This window comes from Triturus cristatus, chromosome 11 (assembly GCF_964204655.1).
Source record: "Triturus cristatus chromosome 11, aTriCri1.1, whole genome shotgun sequence".
Taxonomy (NCBI): Eukaryota; Metazoa; Chordata; class Amphibia; order Caudata; family Salamandridae; genus Triturus; species Triturus cristatus.
In genome coordinates this window covers 1,053,487,722-1,053,501,280 of record NC_140594.1, presented here as the reverse complement: position 1 = coordinate 1,053,501,280, position 13,559 = coordinate 1,053,487,722, and the positions used below count along the sequence as shown (strand labels likewise).

Sequence of the window (13,559 nt, the reverse complement as noted above, 5' to 3'; positions counted from 1 at the left end):
TGATACATGCTGGTTCAAATGCGTCTCAAATGCACAAATGTGTTGTTCAGAAACATCAGTGAACCAGCCTTGTACTGGTCACTTACTGTACATATGTAGGTCTTCAATGCTGTATCTGTTCAGTTCCACATACGATATCAAATAAGATACTTCTGATTGAGAAAATTCTCAGATACATTCATTACTCCTGCCGATATTGAATAATGTGCATACTATCAATATTCTCTATTAATCAAATAGGGATGATTCCAAATAATGAATTTACTATTTGCGATGACCGCACTTGGTCTCAGAAAGAATCCTCGACACTCTGTGGGTAAGCGCATAATCCTTACACACCCTGTCACTATCCCAACAGGTTACCGATGCCCCGCTGTCTGATGCCTCCACTCGTGTACTTGCGTGTCACGTGAGTGAGGTCGGAGGAAAAATGCGGTAGAAAAAAAGCACGAATCACGGGAGTACAGGTGTCACTGACATCCAGAGTACACACCTTTTCCTCCGTCCGATGGGCCCATAAAATAAATGGGGCAGCAAAGAGGGATTACCCACTACCTACGGTAAGTCCCTAAAAATGATTAGCCCCCCTTTGACTCCCATAACTGCTTGTGCCTGCAAGTATATCAGCAGAAGTGATGCTACCAATTTCGCTCTCTCTTCTCCAAAGGCATTAACGGTTTACAAAAAAGGAGAACCAATAACCGGATTCCCTTGAAATGATTCCATACTTGAACTTTGCAACATAAATGTACCGGGGTCTGTGGACATTATCTCACAGTGAGTTTCGAATCGGAATCCTTACAATTATAACCCTTAACTGTTAACTATGAATTATACACAATACCCTCCTTCCCCCTTAGGCATTCATACTACATGAGGGAAGATCAGTATTAAGGACCTCCTGACGTATAGTTCTTACTCTGTGCACAAGGAAACAGTCCACTTCTAAGTAAGCCACTCATTCCAATCTTAGTAGCCCCATAGCTATGATAATTATCTGTAACTATTCTGGAGAGAGTTCTAATAACAACGCAATCTGCAGTCCCCACGTCAACTCTGTCCTGATGAGGCCCTCTCATTCCAAGTAGGTTTGAAACGCAATTGGCACTATTATAGGATAGTCTAACAACGAGAACACCGGAGAACAATCTGGCTGATCTTTCATGGATTAAGAAATTAGAATTAGACATCCTTGTATATACCAATAACCTGATCTCAAATTTTAAGTCACTTTGTCACATATTTCTATATGTCTGGGTATGCTTACTTTTACTTGGGGTTTCTAGATCTCTAATTCTATTCTTCAAAACACTACTCACTCATTTTTTTCTGCGTCGTAAAAAAACATGTACAGAGTCAAATATATATTTTTTTTATTGCATACTTTCCTTCTCCTAGATACATGATATATGTATATTATATAATCCAGTTCAGCTGAATTCATGGAAAGATAATTGGGCTACCTTAGAATTTTTGTTTTGAGAATGTGTTTTTTTTCTCTTTATAATACCGTATGGCAGACACGTCTTATTTGACTTTTGTCAATCTTTCCTTTGATTAAATCAACACCGAATCAGAATCTGTGACGAAACAAAATAGTTTCTAAATAAGTTCCATGTGAACACTTGTAAGCTGTAACTTAATACCCAGTTCGCATGGACGTAGAGGGTTACTCTTGTTTTGTTTGAGAAACTGAAGGAAAAAAGGCCATAGACACTAGCTATTACAAGACAGGAGCGTTATGAGCATGATGCTGAGCCAGTAATCGCTTTTTCTAAAGGCATTACATGACACCGGAAAATACTTCAACAGCAGTTGATGGAGTCTAGGCAATGCAAACCAACTTCTGCAGTCCAAAGTAACCATGCAAAACTACTGGCAGAGCTCCGGCACGAAAGTGCAATGTCTGTTCCCTCTTGAAACAGATCAGGCCAATGGAAGGTAGTAGTGTAAACTCTATCAATTCCCTCTGTGAGGAATCAGGCCAGAAAGCGGTTCAGTACCTGAGTCAGCATGCCGTAGGAAAAGACCCAGTTTTTTCATCTAAAGGAAAACAAGGACCATCACCAAGCACAAATTCAATTTGCAGTTGCAGATGAAAGGAAGAAGCAGATGTCACTCAGCTTGCACTCATCAAAAAAGGAATAGTGAAAGTTTAAGTAATCAAATCTTCTTTACCATGCTCCTCAAACGTTAACATTTAGAATAATAAGAGATAGAAGAACAATCACACAGTGCAACTGGGTCTCAGCGTTTTACTATTTTGTTTTAACCACTCGCCATATTGGGCACTCGTGATGGCTTCTAGTGCGTCACAGGCCCTTATTCTCCAACCACAGGCATTTAGGCTCTTGACACTAAAGCAGATTTTTGCAAAAAAACAGGTTTCCCCTGAATTCTAGAGAATAAAAAAAAAAAAAAAAGTTCAGGAAAATCCTTTTGGTTGCAAAACAAAAGAATGAGCAAGACCTCAAACCAAGAACTAGCAAACCGACTGCAAAGAGTCCAAAGACATATGTAGGTGCACACACGCATTCATTAAAAAGCTCAGGTGTGAAATTAAAACAAATTTCTGAAATGTTACAAGAAATTCAATTTTGATGCCAGCCAACTTTTCCATTTCACTACTCTTGCTGTTGAATGTGATACATTTGAAAAATACTCAAAAGGTTTGAGTATAAGTGAAGGGACACTATGCGGTCTCTCTGACTAGGTGCCCTTGAAACAATATATCTTCAAACTTGGTGCCCAAATTTACTCATCATGAAAGCAAAACAAAGCAATAGTAGAAGAGGTAAAGAAAATACAAATCACATTAATGTAAGTCCACTACAATACCAAAGTAACTAACGAACCAACTGACATTTTAGAATTTTACAAAAGTAGTCCTAATTATAAAGAACATGCTGTGAAGCATTTGTTCTAACTGTAAAAGTTGGGCATTGACTAAGATTTATTTTATTTACAAGTCAAAAAATGGTGCTGCATAGTATTTATTCAGTCTTACTAGGCCAACTATCTATTTTGATTGGATACTCACCCAAGCTCTGTCATTCCGTCAAGGAATTCTTGCTTTGAGAACTCACATTGTGTTGCTGCCTTGAACTTCCAAGCAATAATAAGAACACTGACGCTAGCCGGATCAAGTGTCAAGTCGTCACAAAACTGTTGGATTCCATCTATTCCTATTTTATTCTCATCATGGGGATCTACAAAAAAACAGATAAACAGTACAATAACATTTTTTTAAAGCAGCTTGCATGAGGAGAATGCATCAGGGCAGGTTAGCTGAACACAACTGAGAAGAGGGACAGAAAATCTGTACGCAAGGTACCATATTACTGGACAATCGGTGCAAAAGGCAGGAACACGACACAAAGATACCCATGTACACATTTTAAAAACATGCCTTAAAGGGTAACAAAGAAGAATTTGGGGAGTCCGTTCCTAAAGGATTTTAAAATATATTTTCTTAAAAGTTGGTTGAAAATGAAGTACTAATGCCTTCTGCCATTAGTCTGTTAAGTGTTCTTCAACATATTATGGACTCAAGCCACAAGTGCCCACGTCTCATGGACAGTGTAGCCTTCCTTGTATTCCAATGTTCTTAGCATGGGCCTATGAGGAGGATAACTGGGATTTTACACAGATGGGCAGGAGGAGCACACAATAACCCCGACCTCAATAATCTACCCATTTGATTCAGACTCCTCAAAATCCCAAACTGTCACCTTCCTGCACAAAGTTGGTAATAGGTGGGAGCAAAATAGGAGTAGGCAGGCAGTGACATAGGGCTACTCCTAATATGTAACTAAGCTACCGTTCTAGTTTTAATAAGGAAGTGCTGTTGCACATATTAATCATGCACAATAACAATGCGCAGACGTTCATTAAATCGTGAATGCCACAGACCATCAGAAAATAACCAGTTCAGAGATCAATAGCAGTTTGTTCACAATTACAAAGAAAAGGAACCTCGGGCAAATTAAGAAGTACAGCAACATTTGCATCTAGGGTATGCACTACTCAAACAGTCAACATCATTAGGTTTTGGAAGAAAGCAAACCAGCTACACAACAGAGAAATGTGAGGGGAATTTCAGTTGAATTCATAAGCACTCAATGTCTCTTTATGTACTGGTTTTCAGAACACTTTTTGAAGAAAACATCGACACTTAAAAACCTATTCAGGCATTAAAAGGAATTAACACCTTGTTAAAAAAAAATTAAATACATTTTTAACAAGCAAAGACTGAAAAGGACCAAATGCTGAAACTTTGAAAGGCGGTTCATTTTGCATGCAGCAGGATATTAAACTTAAGACTCAAAGGTCCATTATGTTGGACTTAAAGGAAAGGCAGAATCCTTATTTAGGAATTCTATGAAGATGGAGGAACGTAAGTAACATTTATTTCTCAATCGTGGGATATTCCTTGAGATTCATAAATGCTGAATACAACTGATTGGGTACCTCTTTAGAATTGAAGGTGAGAAAAATCCAGGGAACATTATGATAGAGACTATGCAAAAGATAAACCAAAAATTAACCCAGCAGATTTCGTGGAAAAACTTGCTGTCCTTGGGTGTCTGCTCCAGCGCCTAAGTCCAAACAGCAGTGTTTGTCCCATGTATAGACTGATCTCCATGAAGATTCTATAAAGAATTACAATATATTTGCTGTAATAGCAGTCTTTCCTTGCGTGTAATGTATTCTGGACCTGCCTGGAAGAACCTTAATTCAAGAGGAAAAACATGGATATGTCTATAATGCTACAAAAGATTTATTTTTTCTCCTGAAAATGTTAAAACCTAATAATATGTTGCCACTGTTACTATCACATTTTCCCTGATGTGCCTTAAGATTCAGATGAGAATTTGTGCCTTTCAAAATCCTTCCAAACAAATAAATACATGTGCATATTTATACGAGCTAGAATTCATCATACTATAGACGGTCTGATGTTACTAAGCCTGTAAAGATAGCACTATAGTTAGACAGTTACATACACTCTTTAGTTTCGTTGAGCAACAACAAAGGGCTCTTTTTAAATACAGTACATGAAGGTACCTTTCTTCTGGAGGATATGAATTTGGAAGGAAGACTGACCAGGAGACAGACTGATTACATGAAAATTGTATATCACATCTGAAAAAATAAGAAGGTCACTGTTCACGTAACCCTATTCTTATGAGAACATATTACCAGTATTTCGCTAATCCAATGAGTTCAAGTAATAGAGCAGGGAAAAAGAAAAACAAGTTTTACTTGGGAATTGGTGATGGTCTGACATATGCATGAGGATTGTCTGAGGTGTAAGTGTAAAAGAATGAAAGCGAATGATCTTTCACCATATTAATTAAAATGGCATTCCCTTTCGTTGAGTAAACAAGGTCTCTGCATCAGCTTTTTGCAGTCACAAAAAAATTGGATATTAATGTAAGAAGAATAAAGATATTTATGCGGTAAGAATAATCTTATAAGGGCGGTTGGGATGGCATTCCATCATGTTCTCCTGACAGAGTGGAAAGGATGACAGATGCTGTACACCGCTTCAATTTATTATCCTATCAGTATTCTGACAGTGTACTCAAGAGAACCACTAGTGTCAAGAAACAGGGTTCTCATGTTGTAAACATGCGTAGGGTGCAATGAATACACAGGAAGCAACATAAACAAACAATAGAGAACAGAGGCAAAGTCGTTGCATGAAGGGCTTGAAGAAAGATAATTACTTTTAAATTATTTCTCAACTTTACCTGCATCCATTACAGCTCCCAAATACTGGATCCTCTATACTAAAAGGGAAGTAAATTATGTGGAGACGTAGATTCTGAGAGTGGTAGTTGGTACTTGGAAATCTTGCATGAATTTCAGTAGCAGATGGCCTTTAGTAGCCAGTTACCCAAGATTGGATGTATAACAATCTGCCTCCTACCAAGGTATGCAGCAACTACTGCTGCACATTTCAAGAATGCTTTGGGCATATAACTGAAGAACTTCTCACTGGAAGCAATAACTTACCATGAACCCCAGAGATGTTCTGTGTAGGTCAGGTAAATTGCACGCACATCCATGTTTTCCTGGTAATACACGTTACATATAAACTATGCCTAACTGAATTCTAACAGGAGGGTGTTTTTCTAGAGCACGTACACATAAGGCCTAGAGAACTAAATTCATAATGGAGATGCTAGCTAACAGATGTGTGAGACCTTGATCTTATTTTAGCAGCAAGTTAACAGCAGTCCAGCTAACATAAGTAACAAAAGTGCAACAGAGACTAATCTTCCATTCGGGTGTCCTGAAAACTATGTGAAGTGATTAACACTGCAAGGCCATCCTGAATTGCACGGTTCAAGATGGAAGGGAGGAGGAGGCAGGATTGGTTATCTTTTGAATGCGCCTCTGACAGAGGCATTGTTTGTGCTTCAGAGTGCAAATAAGAAAGGCTGCAAAGCACCTCCCTTACCTTGTGCATAGAGAATCACTGGTGAGAAAGCTATACAGAGAACCGGGTATTTAGGGAGACAGAGAGAGAGAGAAAGAACGAGAGGAAGAGGAAAAAGAAAGAAAGAACGAGAGAAAGAAAGAGAAAGAACGAGAGAAAGAAAGAGGGAACGAAAGAGAAAGATAACAAAAGAAAAAGAATTTAGAAAGACAAAAGAGAACGAAAAACAAAGAAAAAGAGAAAAGAGAACGTGAAAGAACTAAAGAACGAAAAAGAGAGAAGAGAAAGGGAGAGGGAGAAAGAAAGAGAAAAAAGAGAGGGAGAGGGGGAAAGGAGATCAAGAAAGAAAGAGAAAAAGAGAAAGAGACAGAGAAAGAGTATCAGGACAAATGAGGGGACACTGGGTGGTTGGAATTTTGTGGATCCCTGCATGGAAGTTTATGTCATGGAAATACAAGGAAAATGTGTGAGACATGGGGGAATGCTGGTGGTAAGTAATTCGTGGCTCCCCAAAGATGATTTGCTCACAGAAATGAGGAAAATGTGGGGTTTTAGCCAAAGTTTGAGGTTTGCAAGGACTACTCAATAAGCACACCTGGCGACAGCCATGCAAGGCACCCCACCACATTTAAAAAATTTGCAGGTTTGCTAGGTTTCCCAAGCATCGTCCGAGCTAAGATCCAAAATCCACAGCTAACCACAATGTGGAAAAAAAGATCAGCTTTCAGTTGAAAAATGTGATGTGTCCATGTTTGCGTTTTGGACCCTTACTTATCAGGGGCACTAGGCCGACACAAACAAGTGAGGAACGATTTTAAATCGGGAGACACGTGTGAACACAAAATGTAGAACATTTGTTATTACCAATTGAATTCCCCTTCATTTGTGCCTTCCAAATGTAAGCCAGTGTGCTAATATGGGTACCAAGAAATTCAGAGATGTACAAATAACCACTGCTCCTAAACGAAGCATCTGGTATACATTTCATAAATACATAGGTTTCCTTCATATGCATTTTTCACTTCTTAATTTATGATATGAATTGCTGTATACTCCGTGCACAATGAAAAAAGATTGTAAGGGGGTGCTCGGTTGTTGGCTTTGGGTACCTCGGGTTCCTGATAAACCTACAAATCCTATCTATCCCCATGACTAGAAGAGTCTAGTGAACCCAACGGTATATTGCTTTTGTAAAGGGATGTTATTTTTGTATTTGAAGGCTCTGTTGCAGTCTGTGGTGGTAAAGTACTCGCTGTTCAGGCAGAAGGAGGAGGCGCCTGAACCGAGCTGACCCACGCTGCGATAGAAAGGTGCCGATAACTTCGCGTGGGGCGTTATTTTTGTATTTGGAGGCTCCGTTGCTGTCTGTGATGGAGAGGGACTCGCTATTTAGGCTATCCGAGTTTCGGTGGCATATCCTCAACCATTGGTCGGAAGCGGACGAGACGACAAAGCGGAGGAGCGGAGCCATCGGGTCTGAGGCGGAGAGGGGGTGCTTAGTTCCTACAGACTAGCCCGGGCCGGCACCCGATATCACAAGGGTACGGCAGCAGCCTTGTACGCTGGGCTTTGGGGTTCAGTATCCATCAACACCCTAAACACGCCGGAGCAGAGTCGGAGGGAGCGGTGAGCGTAAGCGCTCCAGAGCTGGTGTGCAGCAGATTGTAGCAGCATACCCGGGTCGGGCAGAGTGCTCCGTTTTTTGAGGCACCACAACCCTCCCTCCCGCGTTGGACGTTGGCCATTTGCAGCACCCCAGCTTACAGCACAGGTTAGCCGCCGCTATAGCTCATCAGCGCAGTCCGCCCGCCCGCAGAGCCGAGATCAGGAAGTAAGAGGGCAGGAGGTTTCTGCGGTCACTGCCAGATTTTTGTGGAAGCGGCCGCCTTTAGGACGGTGCGGCTTGCGAACTCGGTGCACTTATTAGGAACGCAACCAATACTGCCATTTTTTCAACTAAGCAGCAAGCGTGTGGCCATTTCCTGCCAAAATTCACACTTCAGCTTAAGCCAAGTCCTGGTCCAAGCCCCAGCCACCTAATCTTTTGCATGCTGAAGGGTGGCCTCTCGATCTTCAGTAAGGGACAGCAAAGCAGGAAAGGCAGCAGTATCGCTGCCTACCCAGTCCATAGGTTCTTTGACGGCCGTCTCAGGCAGCTTTGGAGCACCGACTCTCACCAACTCACATTGCCTAAGAAAGCTACTGGCCACCTGAGTGAAGTGTAATAGAATCAGAGTAAGTCGGGGAAAGCGTGGGAAGAAGTGAGTATATAAGTTGGACATCTAAGGTCTTACCTACATTCCATCACTTGCCCCAAAAAGAAAGCGAAGGCAGCAGACCAGTCTGTCAAACATCAAATAAAACAGAAGTGAGTGAGAATGAGATCGGGGAAAATCTGCCAGGAAAAGTGCACTTTCAAAGGATCTCACCCCCACCTCAAGTTAAAAAAAAGAAAACAACTAGGCAAAAAGAGAGACGTGTCTCAGCACCCCGGGGGGAAAAAAGGAAAACAGAAATTGTACTTTTCAAAGGACCCAATGGCTGCTATATACGCCTCATAAGATGAAGCTCCCGGTCTGCCAAGTCCTAGAATTCTAATAAATCAGGAAAAGCAAGTCCACAGACACAAGGAATCTCAAAACCACAAGCCAAATTAGCTAAATCAAATGAAAGTACCCCTCATACTCGGAAACCTAGCCAAGAGGCAAGTGCAGGGAAGCCTGCCCTAGAAGGGGAACTCCTCCAAAGGGGACTGATAAAAATATTTGCACAGGTGCACTAGAGTGACTCCCATCAGACTCAACTAAGGCTGCGGCAAGTAACAATAATCAAGACAAGAAAGGACCTCTAGAAAAAGTCACTCCTGGGAAAAACAGTACCCAAGAAACTATAAAAGAAGGAGATTGGACTTGGTCTTTCTCTTCATCAAATGATGCGATTCTCCTCAAAGCCTGAAAGTAGTCTAACTATATGATGGGGCTCACATGTGCTCGAGAGGGACTGACTGTGGGACATGCGGGAGGTACTCCACCGTAGACCTGGGCATACTGGCACTACTGAATGTATATCCTATAATGGTGCCCAGGAGTGGTCTCCTTGATAAGGGATAATGCACTGTGTTCTCTTTTCTTTTGTGGGGGAGTGGGGGGTGGTCGGGCGGGCGGGGTCCTTATTACCCACATTTAATTTGTGTTGGTGTTCTTGGGGCGACAGGCACTCTGCGCAGTTTGTTGTTGGGCTGGTTTTTGCCTGTGAGGTAGGGCGTGGGGGGGGGGGGGGGGGGGGGGGGGGGAGGAGGAGTTGGAACCGGGGTTGGGGGGATGGGGTTGTTCTTTGTTGTTTTATCAGCTTTAATGATGCTCATGGCTTTGGATATGGTGTCATCTTTACTTGGGGTCATGGGATACGACCCCACTCTAGCACTTCACCATGGTACCACACTGGGACAAAAGTTTCACTTTACTTAGTTGGAACGTCAATGGGCTGGGAGACAAGGTAAAACGCACTGTAGTTCTACAGTATATTAAATGGCACTCACCAGACGTGGTCCTCCTTCAGGAAACGCATCTGGTTGGAAATATGTGTAAAGTCCTGAACAGATGGGGATACAGGCTCATAGCCCACTCGGGATTTACTAGTGGGTCTCGGGGAGTAGGCATTATGGCTAAAACTTCCTTTCCCTTCTCACCCCAATCTACGCATGCTGATGAACGTGGGAGGTATGTTGCACTCACTGGTCAGTGGGAGGGGGAGGGGAGAACAGTGACCCTGGTATCAGTATTTATCCCTCCAGGACTGCAGGCTCAAACATTTACGGATCTTGGCACTTTACTCCTTTCTTTGTCAGAGGGCCTTCTCCTGGTGGGAGGTGACTTCAACGCTGTATCATCTGGGGAGTTGGATCGTCGGCCCCCACGTGCTATGGGGCCCTCCCATAGTTGGCTTCCTGACTTCATCGAGGCATTCGGCCTATCTGATGCCTGGAGGGCCTTCCCCCTGGGGACTTGCAATACACTTTCTTCTCTGGAGCCCATCATAGCTCCTCTAGCATGGACTATTTGCTCTTGCCTGCCTCTGAACTACTCTATTTACATGAGGTCCGCCATCTGGCGAGAGGCATATCTGACCACTCCCCGATGTGGCCCAAACTGGTTTTGGGAGAACTACAGAAGGCGATTGATCATTTTTGTGAGAATCTGGGTTCGGTGGATTCCCCTCAGATGCTTTGGGCGGCGTTTAAGTCAGTCGTTCGGGGGGCTGCCCTCTCTGGTGGCTGGGATCCAGAAGGAGAACTCCAAGGAGCTCGAGGCAGTTGAGGCAGTTGAAAGGGATGTGATACGCCTGGAGGCGGAAGTGAGGAGGGAGGGTACACCTGACGCTGAACATCTTTTGCGATTAAAAATGGATGAATATAAGTCTCTTGCCACTGAGCGTGCCAAGTCCTGGGGTAAAGAGAGAGACGGTAGAGTGTATAAATGGGGGGGACAAAGCTGGGAAACTACTCGCCTGGCGGGATAAGAGGGAGTGTGCTAGCCGCCTGGGGCCTGAACTCCAGACCGACTCGGGTGTGAGGGTCACAGACCCGGTTCTTATCGCCGACGAATTTGCTGCACATTACACAGCAGTGTACAAGTCACAGTCATCCCTCAGGGAGGCAGACTCTCGTCCCTATCGGAAGATGATCGAAGCTACTTAGACAGCGCCATGACCAATGACGAAATTGCGCAAGCAATCAGGGCTCTTAGACCGGGTAAGGCGGCGGTGCCTAATGGGTGCCCACTGAGCTTTACAAAATGTGTCCAGACAGGTTGGCCCCGCATCTGCGTGCCATGTTCGAGGACAGAGAGACGGGAGAGCTGCCGCCCGACCAATGGCTGGCGTCGATAGTAGTCATCCCGAAGGACAGGTGCACATCTTATCGACCCATCTCCCTGATTAATGCCGAACCCAAAATACTTGCTAAACTTCTAGTCACCTGCCTATCACGAGTGCTTGGTTCCCTTGTGCACCCCGATCAGTCAGGCTTTATGCCCCATCGCAACACTGCTCTAAATCTGAGACGTGTCCATGGGGTGATAGAGCGGGCCGGCACTATACAGGAGGATGCCGTCATTTTATCTTTGGATGCTTCGATGGCCTTTGACACCATTGAATGGCCCTACCTTTGCAGTACTTTCTAAATTCGGATTAGGCCCGCAGTTCATCTCATGGTTAACAACAAACGATCTGGGTCCTTCATTCTCGGTCAGGGCACTAGGCAGGGATGCCCATTGTCGCCCCTGCTCTTTGCCCTATCCTTGGAGCCTCTGGCCACCTGGAACCGGCGTGATTTGTTTGTTAGAGGTTTGAGTTGGTCGGCGGATTTGAAGGATCTCATCTCCCTTTACACAGATGACATTCTGCTTTATTTGGCTTCCCCCACCAAATCGCTCGGATGTGTCTTAGACATCTTTACATCCTTCGGTAGATTCTCGGGCTACTCTACCAACTGGGGGAAATCTCTCCTCTATGTCCTGTCTGGCGGGACCCCGTCCCTTCCTATACAAGTAGTGTCCGATGGTTTCCAATATTTGGGGATTTATGTCACAGCTGACGCCCGGCTCCAGTACGACAAACCTGCTCCCGCCCCTGCAGCGCCTGCGACGTGATGTTGCCGCCTGGAGGGCACTTCCACTCTCGCTGCTCGGGAGTGCCGCTCTCTTTAAGATGATGTCCCTTCCCAGTTTCCTTTATGCCCTTCAGAACTACCCAGTTCCAGTCCCAGCGCTTTACTTTAGAGAGATTGAAGGCCTACAGAGGCAGCTTCTATGGGACGGGAGACCCAGAATTGCGCTCCATAGGTTAACCTTCAATTGGTATGATGGGTGTATTAGCCTTCCCGACATAAAAAAAATATTACTGGGCTGCCCACCTCGCTTCCATCAACCAGGATATGTATCGGACCCTTGGAGATCCGGATATGCCATGGATAGATGGCTACTACCGGGCGGATCAAACAACCGAGCCCTTTATTCTAATCCTAAGACCCTGCACCTGACTGGGCCAACGTCCCACTCGGTCCAGGTGTGGCATGTAGTTAACAAAAGTTTAGGATGGGAGCGTAGATTGACACTTCCAACCCCCCAGTGGGACACAGCTCAGCTGGGTGGTCTTCACTCCTCTAAAGGCTTCAATAAGTGGGACCTCATTGGCATTTCTCGGGTGGGTGAAGGGTCGAGTGCTCAGTTTTGACCAGCTGAAACAACACTATGAACTTGCGGATAAAGAGTTTTTCCGCTATCTCCAGATCCGTCATGCCCTGACCACCGCCATTAGTGAGGGGTCCACCCACCCTGATTCCTCCCCACTGGAAGATAGGTTACTGGACGGGCTTCTCCCTCAGAAAGCCATCTCCTTGACCTATAAGAAACTTGTCAACAACGCACCAGATCCCCTAGTTAAATTGCGCGAGTCATGGGAGGCAGACGGCCTCTTATTAGATGACGAAGACTGGATAGAAGCGGTGGCCTCCCCCAAAGAGGTAGCGATCTCTGCACGTCTCCGCTGGATAAAACTGAAAAATTTCATAGAATTTATATTACAGGGCCGCAGTTGGCCCGTATGGGGCGTGGTGACAGTATAAACTGTAGGCATCATTGTGGACAGGTGGCCACATTCATGCATATTCTTTGGGAATGTGAATACATCCAGGGATATTGGAAAGGAATCCATAGTGTCATGAGTGAAGTCCTGCACAAACACGTTAGCCCTGAGGTCAAAAGATGTTTGCTTAATGTGTGGGAGCTCACAGACTTGGTAGGAGCAGAGAAGCTGTGGGTCACGCTTGGTGCCACGGTGGCCAAGAGGGACATTGCTCAATTATGGGGAGGGTCAGCGCCCCCGACTACCACAATGTGGAAGCGTAATATGGACTGGTGCATGTTCCGGGAGAAGACTGTATGTGGCACGGGGTTGCCCTCAGAAATGGTCTCGAGTTTGGGCCAAGTGGAACTCATATAGGGGAGATATCTGTGTTGCACCTACTGTTCCTCCTGATGATGAACCAATGTCTCTGTAAATAGTTGATATATTGCAGTGCTGACTCCCATGTAAAATTCTGTAACCTTAATGA

At 44.2% G+C, this 13,559-nt stretch overlaps 1 protein-coding gene across 2 annotated transcripts in view; it reads right to left on the bottom strand.

Annotated features, from left to right (window-relative positions):
• DCUN1D1 (defective in cullin neddylation 1 domain containing 1) overlaps positions 1–13,559 on the bottom strand; it is a 113,701-nt gene that overhangs the window by 61,201 nt on the left and 38,941 nt on the right. For both annotated transcript variants that reach the window (XM_085635360.1, XM_085635361.1), the window contains exon 3: positions 3,041–3,209. In XM_085635360.1, the coding sequence (XP_085491486.1) occupies positions 3,041–3,209 (169 nt within the window). The remainder of the gene's footprint in view (positions 1–3,040; positions 3,210–13,559) is intronic.